This window comes from Notothenia coriiceps, unplaced genomic scaffold (assembly GCF_000735185.1).
Source record: "Notothenia coriiceps isolate Sejong01 unplaced genomic scaffold, NC01 NC01_scaffold00024667, whole genome shotgun sequence".
Lineage (NCBI taxonomy): Eukaryota > Metazoa > Chordata > Actinopteri > Perciformes > Nototheniidae > Notothenia > Notothenia coriiceps.
Window position 1 is genome coordinate 7,820,846 of NW_011357368.1, and position 27,860 is coordinate 7,848,705.

Consider the following 27,860-nt stretch of genomic DNA (forward strand, 5'->3'; position numbering starts at 1 on the left):
CAAGGACACAACGGCTTTACAGACGCAGCGGCGGCGGGTTTTGCCCCCTTGATCAATGCACTGCGCCACACCGCCCATCATCGAGGCGCTTTTACAAGTACACATTGATAATATACATGTACTGTGGACAATAACCACAGGAGCAAATTCGGGTGAAGTGTCTTGCCCAAGGACACAACGGCCTGAAGCAGTGGGGCGGGAGCGGGTTTCGAACTGGAGTTCCCCAACACCCCCTTGATCTGATGATCAAACGCACAGACCACTGCGCCACCCGTCTGTCGAAGTGTCTCCTTTCCACGCTGTTTTAATTCTCTATACACACGATATTTAAATCCAGATAACAACCTCATTAACACTGAATATAAAATATAGAATCCAATTCTCATCAATCCATTGTCCACTATAGGTTTATCCTTCAGAAAAAAGCTTTTCTTTACTATGTTACCAAGAAGCTCCACAAGTGGTTTTAAACACATCGAGTCAAAAGTTTTAAAATAGATGCCAAAACAAATGGGACTGTTTTATTACAGTTGTTCTATTCCCGTCTCATTACTCTGATTAAAGGACAACATGTGTCACCTGTTTCCTCCAAGTTAAATGTGTGGCTTATGGAGCAGAGTTAACAGGGATAAGTCTTATGATCCCTACTGCACCAACAATGCTAGCCTGTGGATTAGCCGCTGACATTTTTGGGCGAAAGCAGAGAGTGGGTTAACAACACAGAGGGATTAGACTGTCCTCTGCAGAAGACGGTAGAGGCTCCACAGCAGACACCAAGCTTACTGACATACGAGAAGGACCGGTGGTTGAGACCTTGCAGGCTTATAATGTTGTGAGATATACTAAAGAATGCAAACTCTTGACCATCTGCTTTACAGGGCACTGCATCGGCTGCTAAGCTAAACACTGAATGTTGGCTAAACATTACAAGAAACACACTTTCTGGACATGAACAGTTTCACGTGCCACGATAAAGATATCAGCTAAATAAAATAAAAAAGCCATGGCAACCACGAATTAAAGAACACATCATCAAAATTAAAATATTAACAGATGTTACAGTTAAAAGTAAAACCCTAAATCAAAAGCTTGAATGAGTGTTGGCCTAAATTGCACCTGTACTGGTTTTACAATAAATTCCTGTGTGCATGTCTCAGCATCTATGAATTTGTGTGTGTGTGTGTGTGTGTGTGTGTGTGTGTGTGTGTGTGTGTGTGTGTGTGTGTGTGTGTGTGTGTGTGTGTGTGTGTGTGTGTGTGTGTGTGTGTGCACGCTTTTGAGAGTACATTTGGTTTGTTTGTTCCTTCTGTGATTTATGGAGGTTCATTATCATTGGGCTGCAGGGGTGTTTCCAGATGCCTGCATTATTCAGTCACCCTTAAGATGTACTGTCAACAACTAACATCATCCTGCAACTATTCTCTGTGCCTGTTACTGTCTACTTTACGTAATAGATGTGCGTTACGCTTCATTGACTCAGTGCGTGCCTTTTACACTACCAACATGTACTCGTTAGCAACGAACACAGCACAGTGATGTTTTCATGTTGGATGAAGTACTAGGGTTAATTTAAGTTTGGAAAAAAAAACATATGGAGCCATAAATGGGGATGATGGGGAGTATGTTGTCATAAAAACAAACAGAAAGAGTTGCTATTGAGTACAGTGGTGTCAAAAAATGTATTTGAAGTTTGACTTCCACAGAAGATGCTTGAACTTTGTCAAACAATTAAGCATATTTCAAATCAATTTGAGAAATGATGCAGTATGCACACTGATGCAGGCTGAAACATGTACACACACTTTTCATGATGCCATGTTTTGGCTTTGTGTTTAACTTTGTTCTTTTATGAGACTTTGCCAACTATAATAAAAATATATATATATGTATTCTGTATTCCCTTTTTTATACTGTTCCTTGATAGTTTTATGGAATGGCTATAGCCTTGAATCTACACGAAAAACAAGACTTCCTTGTGGGGGTTGATGAGAAGTTAATTTTGCACATCCTGTCCCAAACACAAGCCTTTTCTTTTTTCATACCCTCTTTTTTCAAACCCCAGCAGGTCTGTGTTTGTCTCCTTGTTACAGCTGTGCTCAGCAGAGGAGTGACCTTGGGGACAATTACACCACACAAAGCGGATAGCGTGGCCATGACTAGAGCCACTACTGGCAGCCCATGTCGGACTGAATGGAGGTTGGCTCCATAGTTCACTAACTCATTATGGCCCTCAACAATCTTTTAGCCAAATAAGTTAGTGGAATGTAGGCAAACAGGATAATGCCTGCTGCACATGGTGTTGACTATTGACCTAGGACGGGTAACACAGAGAGTCTGGAAGCCAATTTAATGATAAATAAAAACCAGTGAAAGTAGAAAAATGTTGAGTCTTTTATCTCTGTGGGACATTGGGAAGGTGTGGTTTGAATAAAGGATGTTTGGGGACTCTGAGGCTGCCAAACCGGAACAAAGAGGAAGGACAGAGCAGAGATCTTTTAGTGACCTTAGCACGCAAACCACAGCACTTCTATTGTCTGCCCAACTACAGACAGATAAAGAGCGACGAACATTCATCATCAGCTGATAGGGAATAAAGTATTTCTGACATAAAATAAAAATATCTCTCAATCAATCATCTCTCAAAAATATCTCTTGAATCCAGACATGGAAACTCCGGACATTGGTAATCTGGTACTTTCAGAATTGACTGTCAAACAGCGGCAAAACAACTTATGGAGATGACACAGGTTGTGTTTGGAACGCTGTTGTCATAGAGACATAATACAGATCCAAAAATGGGGTCAAAGGACACCCTGGAATGTTTACCAAAGAAGATGAGGGCAGAGCCTTCCTGGACACCATACAGTGTATGACAGACAGCCATGGTCTGTTACTTTGAGGGGACTCGGGGTCTGTCTTTCTGGTGGGAACCCTCCGCGCTGAGGGTGACTGATGTGTTGTTTCCGACTGTAACATTTAGAGGAAGGTGGTCAAGGGTCAGCAGCCTCCACCCGCCTCTGTGGCTTGGCACATCCTTTGCAGCTATGGAGCTCTAAAAATAGAGTCGCATAACAAATGGTTTTGACACCACGCATACCTTAGGCGCTAAAGATTATACTCAAAGACACATTAATGATGGCTAATACTGCTATGAAGGGCAATTATACAAATCCTTAAACAATTATAACAAAGCCACCACTACAAAAGATGGGAAATAATTACATCACAGAATGGAATCTGTCAGTGAAAAAATATAATTACAGTTGAAACTATTTATTGAAACTGTTGAGCTTATCAAAACTCAACAGTTTTCGGCAACACCAAAAAAACATTATAGATATGTATTGTTTCAGATTCTTAAATATGTTTATTTTTCTATTTGTCATTGTTTGATGGGATTGTAAATTGACTGTACACAAAACAGTAGACATGGGACAAAACAAAACATTTGACAACCTTACCTTTAGCCTGAGCAACTTTGTCTTTTGTTTCACATTTTATAGACGAATCAATAAAGAGTTAGTTTCAACCCTAAATATGATATAAAGCCAAATCAATAGACAACTATGAGTCTATAAACCAAATAAAAGCCAACACAACAATGCACGTAAAATAAAAGCAAGTAATAAGAACCTGCCAACAAAAACACTCTGGGGCAAAGAATAGCCGTTCCACCAAGAGAAAAAACACCTGCTGTGGCACAACATCCGCTAGATGTTAGCCCCACATTCGATGCAAGAATAACAGCCACCTGCTGAAAGCTAACAATAGCCACCAGAGCCAGGAATCTATTCACTTGAACCCAATGCCTTCTCCACTGCAGAGAGGGCACAACACTACCTAGTGAGTGTCCACTCGTCAAAAACGTAAACAGTCACATACCACCACTTCATTTTTTATCGGTAGGACAGAAAGGACAGAACACCACAAGTGTGTGCTCAGTACGATCACACTAAAGTGACAGCGAGTGCCAGGATGTGTTGGGGACAGTAAGAACACACACACGCACTCTCCTAAATGTTTTTGGTTACACTGTAAAAAAGGTCCACATACTATTCATTTAGTTTTACTTCTTGGATCTCTACTAATAAATTACAGAAGTGTCTAGGGTAGCGATTTCTGTGTTGATGTTTCCTATTAAACAGGTTGCCCTTACCATTGTCTTGCCAAAAAGATACATGTTGTTTGCTGTCCTGTGTAAACTTGCAAATACCTCTTGTAATGATGGATGTCAAGACACGTTCAATGCAACATATGCTTGTGAGAAATGTAGGTAGCACAGAGCCAGTGATTTTTTTTTTCTATTTTCAAGACTGTCTTTATATGTAGCACTCAATATATTGGATTACATTCTGTTCATAGCAAAAGCTTGGTTTTCACTAAATTATTAAGTATTTAGTGTGTTTAATAACTGGATTGTGTGGGACATTTAAAATGTAATAATTGTTTTAAAAATAAATTTGCTAAAGTTAATTTTTTAGAACAAAGTACTATTTTATACATGAATTAATTATTATTCTGTGTTTGAATAATGTATTATATTATCATCTTGTACAACACAACCTTGATGTCTGGTTGAATGAAAACCTCAACCCCGGTTCTTCCACAAAACGCCTTGTGTTTACATCATTTAAAGGATTTGTGTTGTCTCGCTAAAAAGATTTGGTGGGCGTCCCAACACTTTCAGATTGAAAGGACTCAACAGTCCCTTCAACAATTAACCACTGCGAATCTCCTTCATGGAGTCATCATCTCTTTGGCCTCAATCAATCACCCCGCAGAGCCTCCACTGTAAAAAGCCTCCTATTAGGCGCAGTGAAAGCACTGTTTACCCAAGCTTAGTGAGTTACCTGAGTTACTGCATGGAATAAAGGATGTGGTAACAGTTGACCACAGACATCACACATCACAGAACACGGTGCTCTGTCTCCCTAAAAGTAACCGTCACATATGCATGAAATATTGCTTTCCTTCGAGACAGCATAAGAGTTGTGACGTTCAACAAGACAAAGCAATGTCAACAAGGAATTGCGAGAGATAAGTCAAGAATTTCATCAAGGAACACTGATATTTCCACAGGTTGGAATGTTTTGCTCTAGCTAGATGGATCTGAAACATCCTGTTCCCGGTTTAGGGATATCTTATTATGCATCACCACATCATAAGATAAAAACAGGTGAAAACTGTTGTTTTTTTACATGTGTTCCAACTATTGTAAGCTTCCTTGAGGTTTCAGTCCACTGGCTACCGGCCTTGTTCGCTTTGCCCTGTGTCTGAAGGCAATAGCAAAGGAAGCTGACAAAGTCATTAAGTGATCAAGAAGGCGATTTGAAGACGCACGTCTCACTTGAAGCGTGTCCCACCTCGCTCCCCCTTGCCCTGGCTTTTCACCCTTAGAGCCCCTTTCTGACCCCTTTGTTGGGGCGAAGAGGTCTAGATCTTTGGAACCAGCTAATTATAGAGTTTGAACGTCTGCTTGGCTAAGCCCTGAGTGCCCGAGGACATTCCTACAACTGGGTGTTTCACTACAAGTCTGTGTGTGTGTGTGTGCTCCCTCTAAGTTTGCTGATTTATTTAAACTTTCAAAACGTTTTTTTTTAGATCAGTTAAGATATAATGCAAACAAAATACAAAGAAAAGGGAAGGAAAGAAAGCCAAAAAGGGATTAAAGAACAAAGATGAGTTATGATGTCTTAATGTGTCTATCAAGCTGTTCATAGTTAAAGGTCCCAGGTCATGCTTTTCCGGTTATTACCCATCCCCTTGTGTGTTATGAAGGTTTTTATGCATGTAAACGGTCTGCAGAGTCAAAACCATCAAAGTACACCCTGTAGCGAGTAAAACTTTAACACAGAAAATACCTCCCCAAAACGCCTCGTTGGAGATACGTCTCTGTCCATTGATTCTTCCGGGTACCGCATGATGTCATGGAACCAAATGGACCAATCCGTGGAGCCGTTACGTTACGTCCGCGGAGCCGTTACGTTAAGCCCCCGCTGATTGGTCCAAATTGACCAATCCACGGACTTCCACTCAGTGCATGCAGCTGTGCTGATCTCTCCTCCCTGGCTGCAGGCTGATAACAGACACTTGGGATCGCGGCGAAATTCTCTCTGCAGACCCATTCTCACAGCGTTTATCAACCTTTTTCTTACTCAATATCAAGCCACACTTATTGTTTTTACTTCGGCTGTGACTTTGTGTGTGCTCAGGGTGACTTTGGCTGTGTTTCGCTGTCGCTAAACAAGGAAACCACACCTCCACGGAGCTCAGCGCGATTCATAACGTCCCGACCAATCAGAGCACACTGTGCTCACAGGGAGGGTGGGGGCTGGAGCTATTGGAGCTACAACGAGCCGTTAAAGGCAGAGAGTGAAATTCAGTAAATACACATAGTTTACAGAGATGCTGTATGAGAAACCAAAGTGATTTTGGAAAATTGCACAATATAAATCTATTCTAGTAGACCTCAACAATGGAATTATGATCAGTGGATATGGCCATGACATAGGACCTTTAAGATATGCGACTTGCAATCTTTCCAAATGTGTCATCTCATGACCTGATGATTAATGTTTAGATATACAGTATATTGGTATATCTTAGAGATCTGACTTACCCCACTTTTAGGTATTGCTCCAAGGGCTGGGGTATATTCTGAGGTGGAGGCAGCAGGAAGGTATGGATGGGGCGGGCTTCGTGATGCTGCTGGGACAGATCCAGCCTCAAACTCCTGTGCCTTTGAAAGATAAATATTACAATGTAGGCATTACATCGCAAAAAACAGTTTTATCCCTTTTATTCAAGTATTGCTTCAAAGATGATCAAGAGCATAAATGTAGAGTACACTACACAGTCTAAAGGTGTGTTTTGCTCCGCTCACCGGTCCCTCACAGCGGGCAGAGCTGCAGGTGCTGATCTCTCTCTCTCGCGTCCGGTTATACTTCACTCGCGTTTATGTACAAATCCATCAGATAACCAAGTTATGTTTTAAGCATGAAAGCTGTAGGCCTATAGCTGTCAACTGTTCAAACTGTGATCACCAGTTCAATACATTTGACAAATTCACTTGGTTTCTATACTTATTTGAACATGTATTTATTTATTTTTCAAAATATATATATTTTTTTATAGGATATGTACATTTTGGTTAATCGGTTAATCGTTTTTTTGGGGGTCGAATGTTCGAATATACATTTGCTTTCAAATTCCCATCCCTAATATAGAGTGTATATAGGCATTTCTAAGCCTCAAAATGGCCAATAAAGGAGAAAATACTCTAGATAAAGGACAACATAAAATATTGAATAAATATAGGAAATGTAAAATAATTGTATAAAGAGTAACAGCAGGGTAACATGCAGGTGTGTACCAGCAGCTGTCTGCGATGGAGGGTCGGCGTGCTGCCCATGGAGGAGGTGGCGCAGAGGGCATTCTCAATTTCCTGGTCCAACTGGTCCAGCTTCATCAGCAGCAACACCATTGAGTCCAAACGAGCATGCTCACGCTGAATAAACAGACAAATCACAAGAAACAAATATGAACATTGCATCGTATGTGATTGTATGTCATAAACGTGTAGAGACACGAAAAATCTGTATTCATCCTGATCAATAAGTAAGAGCCTTGCATTGCGACTCTGCCCCCATGCACAAGGTTACTTTTCTTTTCCTGCCTTCTGAAGTATTAAGTGTAGGCATGGCTTACTTTCAACTGAAATGGGATAATACCTCAACATACTCTAAAAAACAATGTATTACTTTGGGTGTTGTGTTGAATGTTGAATGTAGCCGTTATCTGAGAACTTATATTTTGATAAATCAGTAATTAAGATAATATATGCATTTTCAGTTTAGACTACACTTTGTTGAGAAACCTCAGAGATAGCTGCTTTTTATTGAGGTCCCCTACATTTTATTAAAACATGTCTATACTTTAATGAATGTAATAGATGTATCTGCTTCGGTGCCTGACAGTATTGCTTTTAACATAAAAAATAAAGGATCCAGTCTAGTTGGCGTAAAGGTATTACAATCTTAACAAAGTCCCTAGTTATTGGCTTTACTTTCCTTACAAATCAAAGACTCCAAAGTGACCTTGATCCAGGATGTATCAACATTTTACAAATACACAGATCCGTCTTAAAATAGTCCAGGTTGTTTCCCCTGCTTTTCCAACATCCTTTGCATACAGTGTTTATCTCTTAAACATATGACTTTCAGCCTTAAAACATTCCGCCCATAGTCTTGTATTCTGTGTTGAAAGAGGTTTTAATTAGCATTCTAAAGCTGCAAACACAAGTCTCACACTGACCTCAGGTGGTGTGTCTCTGGTAAGACAAGCTACATGACAACCAGCCCATCTCCACACTCCAACTTCCACTCTGTCTTTGTTTGCTATGCCTCAATCGTGAATAGTTTGATTACATATATAAACTCTTTGCTGAAGTTCAAAAACTTGTTTATTCCCTTTCTGGAGTTTTTAACAAAGTACTTTATATGTTTTATTTTCCTTCTGCCTGTTATTTATCCTGGCTCTGGGTGTGGCTCCCTGTCTATGCTTCTCGAGCAAGAAGAACCAATTACATCACACAGCCGGCTCATTAGTCCCAAACAAATCTTGTTACAATCTCCGCAAAAACGGCCTGTAAAATACTTTATAAGGGTGAGCTCATGGGACACAGCCACCGTAATTGTTGGGGCAGAGGTATAGAGTCATGTTAACATGTTAATATGATTCCTTCATTGATAGCCATGAAGAGACAAGAAAGGGAAAAGAGAGAGAGAGAATGACATGCAGAAAAAGACAGCATTTGTCTGTTCTAAGACGTGATACATTAGCAAGGCATATTATTGTTTAATGTAGGCTAAAGTAAGTACTAAACAAAACCTGTGACACAGCTCATGTAGGCTCAATCTTTTTTAAGTTAAGTTTACAATGGGTGTGTGCAGATGATGACATGCATACAAGCTGTGACTAATGCTAATGTGTGTGAGGCTGACAGTTTTATGGATCCTAGATAGAATCTGCATCACGACAACCAAGCCCCAGCTGGAGCTCTGCGCCCGGCTTCCTGCTCCATCCCTAATAACGTCCTATGACTTGGGCTTACATTTAATTTCCAGTTAGTGCCAAATTACCCTGTCAAAAGCAGTTCCTATTGGGTTTGCTGAGAGCAAATAGACATCGGGGGCCATGTGTGTCATGGAAATGTGTCTCAAATTGATGCATTCATTGGCAATCCTAGCTAGTGGCAGCGCACATTGTTACGTTTTGTCTCCTTGGCAAAGTATCACAATGAAACATTGTATCGTGGTAAAACAATGACATCTTTACGAGGCCTCACTGAATGAACAAAAGCATCTGGCTCGAGATGGCAATAACAGCCACAAAACAGCAGAGTAAAAAACAAGTGCAGTGCAAAGTCAGGCGCCTCAGTGAGGCAACGTTTTTTTCGGGGGGCATTCTGGCGGTTTGGGTGTTCTCAGAAGGTTTCTTTTCTCTTTCCCATCTTTTGAGGTTTCTGTTACATTCCTCTTCACTTCCTGTTTTTTGAGATGGGAGACAGTTCCCACACTGTTTGAACTCTTAGACCCCCCCTTCCCCTTCCCTTGCTCTCTTTTTCAAACCCCCTCTTACACCCGGTGGCCTGCATCCCATTTTTCAGACCTGTCCATTAAACTGAGGGTCTTTATCTCTGTTGAGCTAAATATAGAAGATTATGCATCAAACTACTATGTGCAAACACTCTGTTTAATGTAGGTTTGTCATTCATAAACAGTAACCAAAAGCATGAGGGTTTGATATATGAAATATGGAGAGAAAAGAAGAGAAAAAGCAGACAAAGAGAGCACTGAGATGCTGATGTTGCCAAGTAGTCTGCTGTCAGATAAGCGACAGTTGAGCCAGTTTGGCCCTGGGTCAGGATAAAGCCTTGTTGCTAAAACAAATAAACACAGTAACAAAGCCCAATATCAGGTTCATCTGAAGCCATTATGCAAACCAGATGGTTTCATTTCACAAACTAAATCTGCAACAACATGTCTTACGAGGGACATAATCATTTGTTAGTACAATTTCTTATCAGAGATAATTCGAGGTTACTGTTGCTATTGTCCACTTACAGATATTAACATCAGCTAAGTAATGACCTTCATAATAATAAAGACTAAAAAGCTTTTACTGCTCTTTATATCTATCTTATGTCCCAAACTCCCTTAGGGACGTTTATTTCACTAAATCATATCTTCTTAGTAAACTGGCCTCATAAAGAATGTAAATCCATCCCATGGCGATAACCATGTGGTGCTGTGGAAGAGGAGGCAGCCATCACCATATGGTGGATGAATTGCGTTGGCGCTTTCCGGTGTAATGGTCGAATTTCCCCACATAAGTACCAGGAGCCAACTCTTTGGGTTATTTAATCAAAAGGTTGAAAATCATCCTAAAATTGAAACTAGAGCCAATGGTTATAAATGGTTTTCCATGTCCGTGCAGTGGACTGTGATGTCTCGTCTGTGGCAGCTTAAGGTAATGATGTCAACTTTCGTCATTACTGAAAAGACATCCAAGTTTTCTTTGCTCGCTAAAATCTTATTATATATGAAAATATCAGGGATTACACAACTAATATATTTTTCAGGAACTCAAACCCAACCAGAGTGTCCGATAATGCATCATACCAACTTGTGTTGGTGATCGCATAATGTTACAGTCAGCATCATAGCTCATGCCACACACACCATTTAAGGTTGAAAAACATGATTTTATTCTACTTTGTAAGGGGGTTGCGGGAGTGTGTATTATCACTAACATGACATCATAAGTTATCTTTCATGATACATACAGAGCAACTACTTTGAAATATATTTGAGTAAGGGTAACACACACCGACTTGCCACTTCTACATGGCATCCTGCACGCTTCAGTGCAGATTATCTTGTTTTTTTTCTACACAGAAGAAATGCATAGTATCAATTTAAAAGTCAGAACAATTGTCTTAATAAATGTTTTTGTAGGGCTTCCAAATGCAAAATAGAAAGAAAGTTGTAAACAGCATTCGATTTTCACAATGAACTCTGTTAAGAGTCGCTGTTCACAAGCGGGTAATCGTCTTCAGCTAGAAGCCATCACAAGAATCAGACTTTCCACAATATGGTACTTGTCTACACAACATCCCTTTCTTATGCTCCTTGCATTGTAAATAATGGATTTCTTGTACCAAAAAGGCCAACACTGCAACTACTAAAAGTTAATACTTACTGTGCCCATTCTCGGGCCGTTGCTTTTCCAATGTGCCCAAATCTTTTAAACGTATTCCTACGTTTTTGGCAATATACTGTCCCTAACAACCATGTTAGCTACAGTGTTCAAATAGTACAACATACAGTATTTTCTGGAGAGCTGTTTAAGCCTTTCACACCAGAGATTACTTGAGCTTCCAGTCCTCTCTGTGTTCATAGTCTCCATGCCCTTATAGGACCTTGTTTTGCAATGAGCGGTTGAGAAAGAGTAAAACATTTCACAGATCCCCCCACTCACAGATCTGTGAGCATGTGAGAGTGAAGTCATTGTTTTCCGAAACGCTTGCCAGAGTGTGGGATAAAAATAATTTGAAGGCCATAAATGCTTCGTATGTCAGTTTATTTTCAAAAACTGTACTTAATTTTTAGGCAGAGATGTACCAGAATCTCAATTACTACAAAGAAATAAGATAACAATCGAATACGATCCCCTGCATTCTTTCTAAATCTATATTAAATACAGCCTTACCTTTCTCATACGCACTTTGACAACGTCCTCTTTTTGATCTCCAGGTTCATTCGTTTCATCTAAACCAGGACTGGCAAGTTGTGTGTCACTGTAAAGATCTGTGTGAGCGGCCTCGTCTGGCTCGTCCATTGTAGAGACTGTGGCTCCTGGCCTGTGGTGTTCCCTCCGGCCATCTGCCACCTCAAGAGCAGGTGACTCACTGAGGTAACAACCAGAAGCTTGGTTGCCATGGAGTCCCTCTGGTGAGAGCTCTTCATTGACCTCTGCAGGGCATGGCGACAGGTTTTCGCTGTGCTGATCAGGAGCTGCATGTTTATCATCCATATGGGATTGCTGAACATGTGGATTTTGGATGAAATCTGAGGCAATGTTCTTTTGAGGGTCTAGTAAAAGGATGTCATGTGGCTCAACGTGGCTAACTTCTGGGATAGCATCCAGTTTTGAACAGCTATTTTCCAACTGCTGGGCTATGGTTTGATTCTCACAACAAGCCAATTCTTTGGACACTGAGTTTTCATCTCTGTTGTCCATCGGTTGACTTACTGAGGACTTTATGGGGTCACCAGTATCCAGTTTTTCAGTTGAAACTATTCTGTTGACTGTCAAAGAGCAACACTGACCTTGGAAACAAATATCTGATGAAGTGATTGGTTCATCCCTGAATTCTGCTGCTTTCTTGCTGCCTTCTTCTTGTCCACTTTTCTCTCCCTGAGGCCCGTTCATTGCTTTAATTTCAACATGATGTTGTTTCAACGATGTCTGGTGGGAGGTTTCACAAGCATGAGCCTGATCCAATACCCGACTGCAGTCATGATGATCCTGCTCTCCTTGTTGAATGTCCCTCAAGTAATGTTTAAGTCCAGTATTTTCATTCACCGTCATTTCTTCATCCAGCGTGTTGGTAGACCCTGAACTCCGGCTTTCAATAACTCCTTTGTCACAAAAATCCTCTACCACTAAAGTCACAATTGGTTCCATAGATTTGCAAGCCTGTGAAATCACATCCCCACTATCCATCATATGAACTAAACTAGGCAGCACACCAACAGGTAAGGTCAAACTTACATCGGCATGGCCAGAGGTGGAAAGCTTCTCTTCCTCGACATCTGGAAGGCCCTTTTGAGGTTCCAGTTCAGCAGCAGAGGACTGGTTTAATGTGGCCTCAGAGATTTCAGGAGGTCGGCTGTTACCCTCTGTATGGCTCTCCTTTGTTTCCTGATGAATTGGACATTTGCCAGGCTGCTCACTAGCAGATACAGGCAGTGGAGGCCCATTGTTTGAAGAGATAGAGATGCATTGTTGCTCTTCACGTGAGATATTATTGTCATTGCAGATGTCGTGTCTTTGGCTACTCTCTTTGGCAACTTCACATTCACCATTGATAGTTTTCACACTGTGACTGCTGCTATCGGTCGCACAATAAATATTTTCACTGGACATCCCACAGTCACAGTGAAATTCTCCAGACTTTCCAATGTTTGCTATATGGAGATGCTCTGGTTCAGAAGCCCTTTGGTGAATATTAACGTCCACCAACTCATACGGGCCATGAACGGACTCTTCCTGATATTCCAGAGAAACCTTTGCATCACTTTCCATTAGCGTTAACTGTTGTGATCCAGCTTTATCATTTACAACAGGAGCTGTCAACTCCAGTGCCTGGACATGGTCTTCTGCGGACAGTTGGTGGCAGCACTCTGGCATGGAGGCACACCTCGTCCGTCTACCTTGTTTGGAAGCCCCTGCTCCCAACCGTGGCCCCTCGCTGTCCACCCCATGACAGCAGACCAGGTCCAGATCATCATAACTGTATTGTAATCCAGAAGCGTGAGTCACATGCTCCTCCCAACTTCTTTTCCGTATGGCTACTGGCATTGTGAACAGCCAGTGCTATCCCATAAAGTTGCTTTTGATGTCAGGCAAAAATCAGGAACCAGATCTGATGAAATTGAGAAGAGAAATGGGGCAAGTTATGAGTTTACAGAAACTGAATGTGCAGATGACAATGTGGTAAATAACATTTCACTTTTCAAGTAAACAGCCAGGGAGTAGAGAATCGAAGTTCAAAAGGGGTGTTATTATACTGCATTCACAATTCCCTGGAAAGTATCAACTTTGCTGGATCTACATGATTCCTCGTAATGCTAATCTACCATGGGATAATCTTTTCAAGTAAAGCTGTTCCAATTTCACATTACAGCATGCACACTTCATTGAATGTACTTGATCTGGAACAGTTGTTTTAGTCTGACGTTTTTTGAAGCACCCAAGAATAAAGCTACCTGGATTCTGAAACATCATCATGACATTTACTTGTCAACAGCTTTCACACCGTAAACTGTAACCAAAACAGTTTTTCGTTACGTGGTCTGTAACTTCTTGGGTGTTTGTTAACTGTCAATCTTCATCTATCCATACACCCACAAAAATGAGAGTCAAGTCACTAAAAGGAGCTAAAACTGGAAATTACAGTTATTGTCCCTCAACAGCTGGATCTCAATAAGCCTATAGAATCTTAATGCATACTGTGGCTCTTATAACAACATGAATCAAACCAAGCTCTGCGCTCGTTTTCTTTCTGCTGTTCTGGGTCAGAATATACAGAAATTAAAGAACACATGGATTTAACAAGCAGGGTGTATTCAATTCAAGCTTAACATTTGCAAAATGTTCATTCATAACATCATCAAAGAAAAATAAGAATAAAGAGTATTGTACAGGAAGAGATTATGAATATATATATCTAATCTAGTTTTAATATACATTATTTATCATTATTCCAAAAAAATGTAACATGTCTAAAACTTTCTTTAGCTGTAAAAGTAATGTTTTCACCTTTTGTTTCCTCAGGAAAAGAGTTGGATAATACCAACTCCCATCTGCAACATCTGTCATGAACCTGCTCCGGGTTATTAGGTAAATAAGAAAGATTACATCAAATGTCCCAAAGCTGTTTCTCCTTCAGCTTGCTGTCGAACTGCCAAACTGACACTTCAATACATTTCAAACATTTAATTCTCGAGCGAAGGTATTTACCCCTTGTAAATGACTCAGTGTTGTAAAATATAATCCAGTAGCTTTGTATTGAGAAATTAAAAACAGGTGATAATCCAGCAAATAGATTATAGATCCACTATTTGCTTCCAGTAAAGTTATCCAGAGATGTGTCGCAAGTTGGCTTTTCATTCATCCGTTGAAAGCGAGCAAGGTTTTATTTGGGAAATATGAATCCATCGCTTTCCAAGTGACTCGACATCCGTATTATTTTGTAAGTCGTCCTTAGTCTAAGTTTATGCAAGACGTTTTCTGGACTCCAGTCAGAATCTTGGCTGTAAAACTGTCGGAAAAGCAGTAAAGCCCCCAAATGCAGGCAGAAAGCCGGGGAGCAGTGAAAAGTCCAAAGACAACTTCCATCTTGATCACATTAGGGTTTTTGCTGACGCTGAATGCCGAAGAGTCGGCTAGTGTAAGAGGGGCCGGGTTTTCTTTCCCCCACTCCACCCCTGCTCTCCTTGGTTCTATCCCTTTCTCATCAGGTCCCCTCCCCGCTGGTTTGACAGGGAATCTGACTCACATCCTTGGAGCCCCATCCCCCGTCTCACAACTCCCCCAGCACACTATGCGCATTTATTCACTTCGGCCGCCTCTAATGTACTCTCGCGCTTCACTATTTTAGAACCACTCTGCTTAGTCGCTCACAACTTGTCCCTTTGCTCTACTCAGTGGACTTTTCTTGCATTGCCCTCAGCATGCTATTTCATTAAGCTGTGCAAGGCTAGCAACAGTTGGTTTGGATTAGTAACAGACAGGCTGCCTCGCAAGACCTCTGGCTGCGGGCCAAGAGAGATTGCTCTAATGTTTGGCAGTTATTTTTGAGGCATGCCTAATTTATTAATTTTGGTCATCTTGTAACACTTGTAACAAAATACACTGGTGCTAATAAAAAGTTAAAAAATAAGTTATCTTTACAGATATGCTTTGAGAAAGCATTTTATAAATATTCTGTTACAATATATTCTGAATCCCTTTTTAGAAATGTGTTTCTCAAAAGGTCCTATATGATACCTTTGTTTTATTAGAAACCAAAAAACATTAAGGGACCCAAATGTCAGAATTGTGTTTCCTCATGTAGTCATTTTTGTTGAGCCTTGCGAGATAAAAGGCAAAGCCAAGGATATTTACACAAAATGACTAATATAATTCAAGACAAACGTAATCGGCTAATTTTGTTTTTGTAGTTAGATTGAAGCAGGGTTGTAAGACAATTTAACATTTCACAGACTTCCTTTTGCAGAGCCCGTTAACCAGTTGAAAACCCTAACTCTAGATTTCCATATTGTCACCTAATGTTTACAAACTCAAGCTAAGACCAAATGTATGAAGACTATTTTTTCCCTAGGGTCAGTTGCACAAAAAGAGGAATGCGGCAAAGCAACAGGGACAATACGAGCACAAGATAACTGAAATGAAGCCCCCTTCCACTATCCCTGCAACCCTGGCCTCTAACCTCTGGGTCGTCCAGATGTGAGTTGAGGCTCTGGATGAGTCTTTTCTTAGGGGCCTAGCTGGGAAAATGTACTCTTGTCCTCAATGTTGGCTCTCAAGGGACACAGATGGTCGTACTCAAGGAGAAGGATCCAAGTTCAACAAGCCTCCTCTGTAGCGCGTCACATGATGCGCTCTGTGGTTACGCCGAGTGCAGTGTAACGAAGTGCAGATCTCTTTGGTCACAGTAGCTTCTATGTGGATATGGCTGGTGATTGAAGTGCAGAGGCCGACACAGAGCATGACTCAGTCTATCCACTCATTACCTCCTGTGGACATCCAACACAGGCCTGTAATCTAAAATGCTAGGCTCTACGCACTTACAATCACTGTGCGCAGCCACAGGGCAACTGCTCTACGTCACTATCTAATCCTTCAGTGACACTGCAAACACATGTTCAATCAACAACATGTGTTAGACTAAATGCCCATCAGCAATGTCCCTAGCTGCAGTTGTGCGTGAGCTGCAAGAGTAACTGAAGCATTACAATTGGAACATTAAGACAAAATGTAGCTTGAAAAATGTCTTCATTCTATACTGCCATGTGAGGCAGAGCAGGGCTTTGAGGGAATGCAAACATGCAAAGATTGCAAACCCTTCAGTTATGATTTTATGGATATTTGACGTTGACATTACGTTAAAGTTATACAAAGAAAATGATAACAAAGGGGGTTATTTGGTTTTATAGTATACAGTGGGGCAAACAAGTATTTAGTCAGCCACCAATTGTGCAAGTTCTCCCACTTAAAAAGATGAGAGGCCTGTAGTTTTCATCTTAGGTATACCTCAACTATGAGAGACAAAATGAGAAAAGAAAATCCAGAAAATCACATTGTCTGATTTTTAAAGACTTTATTTGCAAATTATGTTTTCTGTAAGTCTTCACAAGGTTTTCACACACTGTTGCTGGTATTTTGGCCCATTCCTCCATGCAGATCTCCTCTAGAGCAGTGATGTTTTGGGGCTGTCGCTGGGCAACACAGACTTTCAACTCCCTCCAAAGACTTTCTATGGGGTTGAGATCTGGAGAATGGCTAGGCCACTCCAGGACCTTGAAATGCTTCTTACGAAGCCACTCCTTCGTTGCCCGGGCGGTGTGTTTGGGATCATTGTCATGCTGAAAGACCCAGCCACGTTTCATCTTCAATGCACTTGCTGATGGAAGGACGTTGTCACTCAAAATCTCACGATACATGGCCCCATTCATTCTTTCCTTTACACGGATCAGTCGTCCTGGTCCCTTTGCAGAAAAGCAGCCCCAAAGCATGATGTTTCCACCCCCATGTTTCACAGTAGGTATGGTGTTCTTTGGATGCAACACAGCATTCTTTCTCCTCCAAACACGTCTAGTTGAGTTTTTACCAAAAAGTTCTATTTTGGTTTCATCTGACCATATGACATTCTCCCAATCCTCCTCTGGATCATCTAAATGCTCTCTAGCAAACTTCAGACGGGCCTGGACATGTACTGGCTTAAGCAGGGGGACACGTCTGGCACTGCAGGATTTGAGTCCCTGGCGGCGTAGTGTGTTACTGATGGTAGCCTTTGTTACTTTGGTCCCAGCTCTCTGCAGGTCATTGACTAGGTCCCCCCGTGTGGTTCTGGGATTTTTGCTCACCGTTCTTGTGATCATTTTGACCCCACGGGGTGAGATCTTGCGTGGAGCCCCAGATCGAGGGAGATTATCAGTGGTCTTGTATGTCTTCCATTTTCTAATAATTGCTCCCACAGTTGATTTCTTCACACCAAGCTGCTTACCTATTGCAGATTCAGCCTTCCCAGCCTGGTGCAGGTCTACAATTTTGTTTCTGGTGTCCTTTGACAGCTCTTTGGTCTTGGCCATAGTGGAGTTTGGAGTGTGACTGTTTGAGGTTGTGGACAGGTGTCTTTTATACTGATAACAAGTTCAAACAGGTGCCATTAATACAGTTAACAAGTGGAGGACAGAGGAGGCTCTTAAAGAAGAAGTTACAGGTCTGTGAGAGCCAGAAATCTTGTTTGTTTGTAGGTGACCAAATACTTATTTTCCACCATAATTTGCAAATAAATTCTTTAAAAAAATCAGACAATGTGAGTTTCTAGATTTTTTTTCTCATTTTTTCTCTCATAGTTGAGGTATACCTAAGATGAAAATTACAGGCCTCTCTCATCTTTTTAAGTGGGAGAACTTGCACAATTGGTGGCTGACTAAATACTTTTTTTCCCCACTGTACTTATCTTTTCCCACTGTGCCTTACTCCCACAACATTTGACTATGACTTCACAAAATCTTATTGGATAATAGAGGTGCAATTTTATCTGAATTGTTATTTTTTTGATATTGTGTGTGCTTTCTATTTTGGAATGTTAATGACGATGTACTGTATGTGAAAGTCAGTTCAGAATATTTATTTTCCTTTAAGAGTCATCGCTACAGTCCAGACTCTGTCTAGGCCCGCATCACAGAGGGCGAGCATGAACATTGACACAGGCATGCAGCATCCTTGCTCACATGTTTAGAGCAGTTACATCCATGGTTAAGAAAGACCCATTCATGATTCACCCTATAATCCCCCACTGTTCGACCCCTCGGCTTCTTAAGTAGAGCAGTGAGGGTCCAAAGGAAACAGCCTCACATTCCTCACTGATATAGTTTATTATTGGAAAAATAAGCCAGTCTAAATCATGGGCATTCAAGAACAGACTCTTTGCCCATGTAGGAAAATGTAGGTGACGCTTATAGGAAAAGAAACGTGTCCCTCCCATAACTGAGTCATTTTAAGTCCTTGCATACACAAAGACTGCTTTGAGAAGATGTTTTTAGAAGATGTTAAACCCATTTTTAGGCTTCTTTAAATAACTTCTTTCTACTGTACTTGCCTACTGGTTATGCAAAGTTGGAAAAACAGATCTTCGGTTCATTTACACTAAAGGAAAAACAAATCAAAATGCCAGAATCTCATCTGAAGATCTAAAATGAACATCAACCAACCACACCAAGAACATTGCAAGCCTTTCCTGTCACTTGCTGTACCCTGTGGTTAACAACTCCTTCTGAAAAGAGTCATGCATCTTTAACTGACAGCATTCGAGGCCTGGGTGGGAACTTGAGCAATTACAATATTCCTGTATGAAACATTGCATTGCAGATGATGCTATAAAAGACAGTTTAAACAGACGGTTCAGGGCTCCAATGGTGTCTAAATTAAGAAATGTTTTTCAATCATCTGGGTCTAAATGCAAGAAGTAGTCGTGGGAGAAACCGAGGGGGTCTTGGCTACTGGCCGAGGGTTATAGTGGGATCGGTACCGTGGGAACAGGAAGTAAGAGTTATTGAGGATACAGACCATAATAATCTCCAGGCTAAAATAATCAAATGTATCTTCTTGTGAGAGGATGTGTGTGTGTGTGTGTGTGTGTGTGTGTGTGTGTGTGTGTGTGTGTGTGTCCGCTGTTTAATACTGTAAAATGTTGTGCGGTTTCTTGTAAATACCAAACATCCAACTCAATTCTCTAGGGGGGGCATCCTTGTCTGGTAAAGTTCCAATTATTTTGCCTTTATTTACTATATTCAAGACACCAAATTCCTGTATATACTTGGTTGATTACAATATATTTTTTTGTATCCTGCTTTTAAGACACATGGAAACAAGGTTTTTTGTTTACCATGTAAAGACATCTATACATCCCTATTATAGTATGTCGCTCCTACTAAAGTTCCTTTCATTTTGTGTGAACATTAAAACGTTTTTTTTGGTTGGAAGTTTTATTTTTTGTTACCAAACAACTTAGGATAGAGGATGCCATATGCTGTACAGATTTCAAATCCCTTGAGGCAAATTTGTGACTTGTAATTGTGGGCTTTATAAAGAAAAAATGCCTTGATTCTCCTTCCAAATCCTTATCTTCTTTAAAACATATCGTATTAGGTGCTTTGGAATTGAGAAATGCAACATCCTTACATTCTATTTAAGCAGTCATTATATCCAAATAAATATACTACTAATTCTGCTAAAACAATCTACCTGCATCTCAAACAGACAGTCCTATATGAATTATGGCAGGGCTAGTTAGCAACAACAGCTGGATTTCATCTGTGGACTCTGACTCAAACAAATGCCTCGTAACCCTACAACCACATTTCTGCAGCTCTAAAAAGTGTGAAGGAATGCAAACAGGCATAGACATAACACTCACATGCACATTAGCATTGAATGTGGCAGTAAGTGATTCACAGGCTGATATTCAAAACATGCGGCCCTCTGCTATCCTTCAATTGGTTTACCTAGCAGATGTTTAACTTTGCTTTTGACCTTTGCTTACATTTTAAGGAACAAATGTACCACGCAAATGAAAATCTTGTAATATGCACAATTTGTATAGAAATATAAGATAATCTATTGTGAAACTGAATTTATCGTCAACCTTGCGATCTCTTTTGAAAACTAAAACCAAAAAGAAATGTAGGTGCAATGTAGATACTCCAAATGATTTGCCTTATGGAATTAATCAAATCCTCCAAAGTTCAACATATTCAAACAGTTTGCATCTTAAAAGCATCTGAGGACAGAGACACATAATGTTTATCCTCTTGTCTTGTTGTTTATGAGGAATGATTCTTGAGAGTGGACCAGACCTTTTGAGGCCAAGATGGTGACGCACTAAACCCCCGCCCAGTCGGGATTCTGCTGAACATATGCTCTGCTGGCATTGACTCTTCCAGTAGGGATCCAGGAAAACGTGTTGTCCTTGGACACCGTTGCCAAAGCAGCATCAGCAGGAAATACTTGAGATGAAGAGTCAGTAGATGAGGTACCAGGAGGAGCTGTTTCATCATATGATGAGAGAGACCTCTGAACACTTACGTTTCCCCTCCATGTCAGCTTGCATTTTGGTTCCAAATGTAATTGCCAAACATCTGCCCTTGTTCACTCAGATATCGTCACAGTGCAGAGTTCACTATACACTCACTGACACAATAACAACCATTGTATAGTATGAGGAGAATGTGCATATATCTGTCTGAACATTTGATTGTTTTAATTGGGATTATTATTAGGAGCCAATCCTGCATAAAGGTTGCACTTGTCAGAGAATACGGACCAGTGTTTCTCATACATTGATTCATTTGTGGCGTGCCGCCACAATTAAATATCGTCCGCGACAAATAGATCTCATAAAGGGTATTCTTTTTCTTTTGGTGGTCTAATGGATAGTGCGGTGGGCTGATGATCGGAAGGTTGCGAGTTCAAATTCCGCCTGGAACACCACCACTAGTGTGCCCTTGAGTAAGGCACTTAGCCCTCAGTTACTCCAGGGAGAATGTCCCTGTAATTGGTCATTGTAAATCGCTTTGGAATAAGGCGTCTGCGAAATGCCTAAATTGTAAATTATATTTTTGGGAGAATAAACCCCGCAGATCCTCAACTTCGGTGTGTCTCACTCATTAAAAACGCAACACAGAGCAACAAGAACTTTGTCTGCTAAAGTAGCCATGAACTAGCTTGTATTTTGTTATTTGAGGCGGGGTTGATGAGTGGGCCACCCGAATAGGTTAAGGGGCCTTTGGCTATTCTTGCCGTTGCGGTTGCGGTGCGGTACCCCCACAAATAGAATCAAATTCTGTGGGAAACACTGAGGACTGTACCATAAGACTTCCGAAGTTAAATATTTACCTTCCTTTCTGGTAGGTAAATATGGAGTAGAAATCTTTATAGTGTCAAATGGGCAAAAAGGACAATAATACGCAAGGCACTTCTTCTTCAGGAAACTGTTTGACATTCCAGCCCACTCAGGAAGTGTACAGCTCAGGAAACTTTCACTATGAGGAGAAGAAACCTCTTGAAAAGCAGAAGGCAGGGGGTGTTGTTTTCTTGAAAAAGGTGGTACTCCAAGCTGCAGAGTCACAAATAGTTACATTCTTTTAAAATAGTAATTCGAAAACAACTTCAAGCATGGTACACCAATCACATGTGTCAGGGCAGAAACTACTTTTTCTGAGACAAAAATGATGATGATTCCATAAATATAAAAAGGTGTTTAAAGATACAACACAGAGACAAGATTCAACTAGCAGATCACTGACCTTTGCTTTTGAATAGACGTGCCTCCCTAAAGCTCTCATCACATGCAATGCAGTCTGTTTTTCAGCAGGTACCCCTACTCAAATGTCTCTGAGCAAAGAAGAAGCCCTGTGGGTCCCCAGCAGCAGGACTATGTCTGAGAGTCTGTAATAAATCAAATAATAAGCATGTGATTAAGAAACGGACTGTAATAACATGACTCAGACTGCAGATGGAGACAAAACCTTATATGAATACATGTGGGGAGATAGGGGGAGACAAGTAAATAAGCAACTATCTGGTAGTTTATGTTTAATTCTACATTTGTATAGGCTAGCTAGCCTAAGCACTGTGGCTAGCTTATCGTATGCACGTTAGTTCAGTTGTTAGGACATGTATAGTTGTAAGGTTAAGTGTATTGTGTGGTGGTCATTGTTAGTGCCACTCAAACGTATTGTCAAGCCTCTCCTTTGCTCTTTCAATGTGAAACTAATTTAACGGCTAGCAATAAGTTAGCAGGGATGTCGCTAAACCTTGCAGTAGGGCCTGGCTCATTTCGTGGCATCTGCAGGCAGTGGCAAGTACTTCCGGCATCTGCCACAGAGGCCGCTACTCCGTGGTATCTGTGGCAAGTATATGCCACAGATGTGGTATCTGTGGCAAGTATATGCCACAGATGCCACAACTTGCCGTGGCAAGTATATGCCACAACCATGCCACAACTTGCCGTGGCAAGTATATGCCACAACTTGCCGTGGCAAGTAAATGCCACAAGTTAAGAGAAGGTTTATGGTAGCTGCCACTCGCCTTCCGTGGCAAATGCTGATATTTAAATCCGTATTTATCGTGTAAAATGTCGCTGTTTTGGCATGACTTTATCGGACTGATCTGTACACAAGACTGATGATCTGTTACTGATGGTCCGATCTCTATTTTTCAAAAAGATTAAACATTATATGTTCTATAGATTTTACTTGGAGAACGTGGTTTGTTAAAATAAATAAACGTGCTATTTTTATGATAATACTCAGGATATATTATTAGTAAGTTGACATAAAGATAATAAAGAGGGCTTGTGTTGCAACGCTCACTTGCCAATATTTCTTTTTTTATTACAATATAGGCCTATGTTTAGCCTACTATCATAGATAGGCTATAGCACGTTTGTTTATTTTAGCAAACCACGTAGGCTATTCCAAGTCAAATTGAATATAAATGATAATTTATTATCTTTTTGAAAAATAGAGATCGCACATCAGTCCTGTGTACAGATCAGTCCGATAAAGTCATGCCTAAACAGCGACATTTTACACGATAAATACGAGTTTAAATATCAGCATTTGCCACGGAAGGCGAGTGGCAGCTACCGTAAAACTTCTCTTAACTCTGGCATCTTGTGGCAACTCCCGTTCAGCATGCGCAAATGCCACGGCAAGTTGTGGCATCTGTGGCATTTACTTGCCATGGCAAGTTGTGGCATATACTTGCCACGGCAAGTTGTGGCATCTGTGGCATATACTTGCCACAGATGCCACAGAATAGAGGCCTCTGTGGGAGATGCCACAAATGCCAAGGCACATGCCACGGCGAGTAGTGGCAACACTCATTGTGTTCTAGTATGATAAATAAAATAACATTGTACCTTGAAAATCAATGCATTCTTTCATTTGACACGTTGGTGGTTTTAGGTAGGCTATACAGCGACCCCTGGCGGTTCTAGTGTGAAGTAAAAGTAGAAGTAGCCAACCTAAATGTTGGAATACTCTGTTAAAAGTAAAAGTCATGCATTAAAATGTTACTCAAGTAAAAGCGCAAAATGATTAGCATAACAATATACTTAAAGTGCATATTACATGTTTTCATTATAACGATTGATCATGAAAGTGTTCTCAAAGCTGGTAAAGGTGCAGCTAGTTTTAATGACTTTGTATACTGTAATATGGTATCTTGTGAATTTACTCCAGGAATAACTATAAAGTCTGATTTAAGACTTGATTATATGTATCATCATTAATCAGAATCTGTAGTAAGTAACTAAAGGTAGCGTATTAAATAAATGTAGGGGAGTAGGCTACAATTACACAATTTACCTCTGAATTGTAGTGGGGTAAGTAGCCTACTACGTAACATACCATTTACATACTCAACTAAAGTACAAGTAGGCTATTTCTAAATCACAAGTACAGTACTTGAGTATACAAGTTAGCCTATTTCCCACCTCTGGTCAACAATGTTAGATCTTTATGTCAACTTACTAATAATATATCTTGAGTATTATCATAAAAATAGCACGTTTATTTATTTTAACAAACCACGTTCTCCAAGTAAAATCTATAGAACATATAATGTTTAATCTTTTTGAAAAATATGATCGGACCATCAGTAACAGATCATCAGTCTTGTGTACAGATCAGTCCGATAAAGTCATGCCAAAACAGCGACATTTTACGCGATAAACACGTGTTTAAATATCAGCATTTGCCACGGAAGGCGAGTGGCAGCTACCGTAAACCTTCTCTTAACTCTTAACTTGTGGCATTTACTTGCCACGGCAAGTTGTGGCATATACTTGCCACGGCAAGTTGTGGCATATATAAGTTGTGGCATATACTTGCCACGGCAAGTTGTGGCATGGTTGTGGCATATACTTGCCACGGCAAGTTGTGGCATCTGTGGCATATACTTGCCACAGATACCACATCGTAGTGGCCTCTTTGGGAGATGCCACAAATGCCAAGGCACATGCCACGGCGAGTAGTGGCAACACTCATTGTGTTCTAGTATGATAAATAAAATAACATTGTAACTTGAAAATCAATGCATTCGTTCATTTGACACGTTGGTGGTTTTAGGTAGGCTATACAGCGACCCCTGGCGGTTCTAGCGTGAAGTAAAAGTAGAAGTAGCCAACCTAAATGTTGGAATACTCTGTTACAAGTAAAAGTCATGCATTAAAATGTTACTCAAGTAAAAGCGCAAAATGATTAGCATAACAATATACTTAAAGTGCATAATTACATGTTTTCATTATAACGATTGATCATGAAAGTGTTCTCAAAGCTGGTAAAGGTGCAGCTAGTTTTAATGACTTTGTATACTGTAGTAGGGTATCTTGTGAATTTACTCCAGGAATAACTATAAAGTCTGATTTAAGACTTGATTATATGTATCATCATTAATCAGAATCTGTAGTAAGTAACTAAAGGTAGCGTATTAAATAAATGTAGGGGAGTAGGCTACAATTACACAATTTACCTCTGAATTGTAGTGGGGTAAGTAGCCTACGACGTAACATACCATTTACATACTCAACTAAAGTACAAGTAGGCTATTTCTAAATCACAAGTACAGTACTTGAGTATACAAGTTAGCCTATTTCCCACCTCTGGTCAACAATGTTAGATCTTTATGTCAACTTACTAATAATATATCTTGAGTATTATCATAAAAATAGCACGTTTATTTATTTTAACAAACCACGTTCTCCAAGTAAAATCTATAGAACATATAATGTTTAATATTTTTGAAAAATATGATCGGACCATCAGTAACAGATCATCAGTCTTGTGTACAGATCAGTCCGATAAAGTCATGCCAAAACAGCGACATTTTACGCGATAAATACGTGTTTAAATATCAGCATTTGCCACGGAAGGCGAGTGGCAGCTACCGTAAACCTTCTCTTAACTCTTAACTTGTGGCATTTACTTGCCACGGCAAGTTGTGGCATATACTTGCCACGGCAAGTTGTGGCATATATAAGTTGTGGCATATACTTGCCACGGCAAGTTGTGGCATGGTTGTGGCATATACTTGCCACGGCAAGTTGTGGCATCTGTGGCATACACTTGCCACAGATACCACATCTGTGGCATATACTTGCCACAGATACCACGGAGTAGCGGCCTCCGTGGCAGATGCCGGAAGTACTTGCCACTGCCCGCAGATGCCACGAAATGCGCTTGCTGTCTTTTCTCTCTCTAGTCGAGTCCGAGCCTATGTAAAACAAACGGCCTCTGGGGGGTCGTACCAAAGATGGTTTGAAATATCAACAACTTGACCCGAGGCCTCCTTTCCGTTCCCCTACAAAACGGTCCTTGAGATAGGCGGAGTACTCCGTGAGCTAAAAGCCATATGTAAAATTGTGAAAATCGGGATAAAAACTACCATCAGGTTTATGTATTGTCGTCAAAGTCTCACGATCTACGATCCGCTCAACTGTCCCCTGAGATAGGCGGAGTACTCCGTAAGACAGACGACGCCTATATTTGAATGTTGTGCAAATCGTCAATTAAGTGCAACTTGTTGTTGTATTCTCCCCTTCTGAGTGAAAAAGTCTCACACCCTCCTTACGTTAACCAACTCACCGTTCTCTGAGATAGCGGAATATCCGGTTTATAGTAAGCCTATGTGTGTATAAATTGTGGAAAACTCCACAAATACTACCAACGTGACACATGTTTTGTTTTCACTGGTAACAGTGTCACACTCCTTATCGTTTTTCTAAACTTGTTACCTGAGATAGACGGAGGACTCAGCGATACAACTAGCCTATGTTAAATTGTGATGAATCGGGAGTGTATTTAATACCAACATTTTCTTTAGTTGAGACTTGACACCAGTTCACAGATCCTTAGGTTCCTCACTTTCCTGGAATAGGCGGAATACCCCGTAAGGTAGCCTGTGTAAAGTTGTGGATTCGGCAGACAACATGCCAAGATTTGTTTTTCAATTCACTAATGAACCACTCTGACCTCCTAACTGACGTTCTATACTGATTAAAAGGAGCTCTTTTCGTTGCCGTAAACTCCCTTCGTACCCGTCGATAATAAAAATATTCGTATGTGTGGTGACAGTAAACCAGAATTATGGTGAGAAGACCTTGTTTGTGTGTCAGTGACCCAACCGTTTTGTTCTCAAACTCCTTTGAGCCAGTGACCCTCCTCTACATCCACTAAAAGTTCTGTGGGAGATACGTACTTTGTGTTAAGAGACACACATATCACTACAAACACGTCTCATTTTAATATCCAGGAGTTTGTTATTAAAGGTCGTAGAATGTATAGAATGTTTCACCACGAGTCGACTAGGACGTCTACCGTCGAATCTCACTTACGACGGAATTTGTAGCCCTTTCTCACTGTTTTGTTCCAGTTCAAATTATGATGACAAAAATATATTCAACTCGCACTATTTGTACTCGATTGGCATCAGCTATCCGTGTAGTAATTAACATTGGAGCGGTCATACTTTCCTGTCACTCGACGGCACGTCCAACTCGATCGTTTGACGTTCGTGATCGTACGAGTGTTCTGTCTCTGTAGTTTTTCAAACAAGTGGTCTCTTTCTCTAACTAATAGTGAAGTTTAAAGGTAATAAAGTATAAACAGAACCGACGACCATTACCGGTTTCATCTTAACTCTCGACATTGGTCCGATAGGCATAGTTGTACTCACTCTCGTGGTTCCGAGAAATTCAGCGAGTAGAGTGAGGTAAACGT

At 40.6% G+C, this 27,860-nt stretch overlaps 3 protein-coding genes across 17 annotated transcripts in view; 1 reads left to right on the forward strand and 2 right to left on the reverse strand.

Annotated features, from left to right (window-relative positions):
* The window catches only part of dlc1 (DLC1 Rho GTPase activating protein), a 160,527-nt gene extending 145,239 nt beyond the window's left edge, over positions 1–15,288 (reverse strand). The window contains exons 1-4 of the mRNA XM_010782623.1: positions 14,608–15,288; positions 11,773–13,711; positions 7,373–7,507; positions 6,620–6,739 (exon numbers count right to left, since the gene is read on the reverse strand). Coding sequence (XP_010780925.1) covers positions 6,620–6,739; positions 7,373–7,507; positions 11,773–13,647 — 2,130 coding nt within the window. The 5' untranslated portion in view covers positions 13,648–13,711; positions 14,608–15,288. The remainder of the gene's footprint in view (positions 1–6,619; positions 6,740–7,372; positions 7,508–11,772; positions 13,712–14,607) is intronic.
* Positions 1–27,860, forward strand: part of topbp1 (DNA topoisomerase II binding protein 1) — a 976,277-nt gene that overhangs the window by 503,604 nt on the left and 444,813 nt on the right. The window lies entirely within an intron of this gene.
* The window catches only part of madd (MAP-kinase activating death domain), a 230,960-nt gene that overhangs the window by 35,763 nt on the left and 167,337 nt on the right, over positions 1–27,860 (reverse strand). The gene's annotated exons all lie outside the window — the stretch shown is intronic.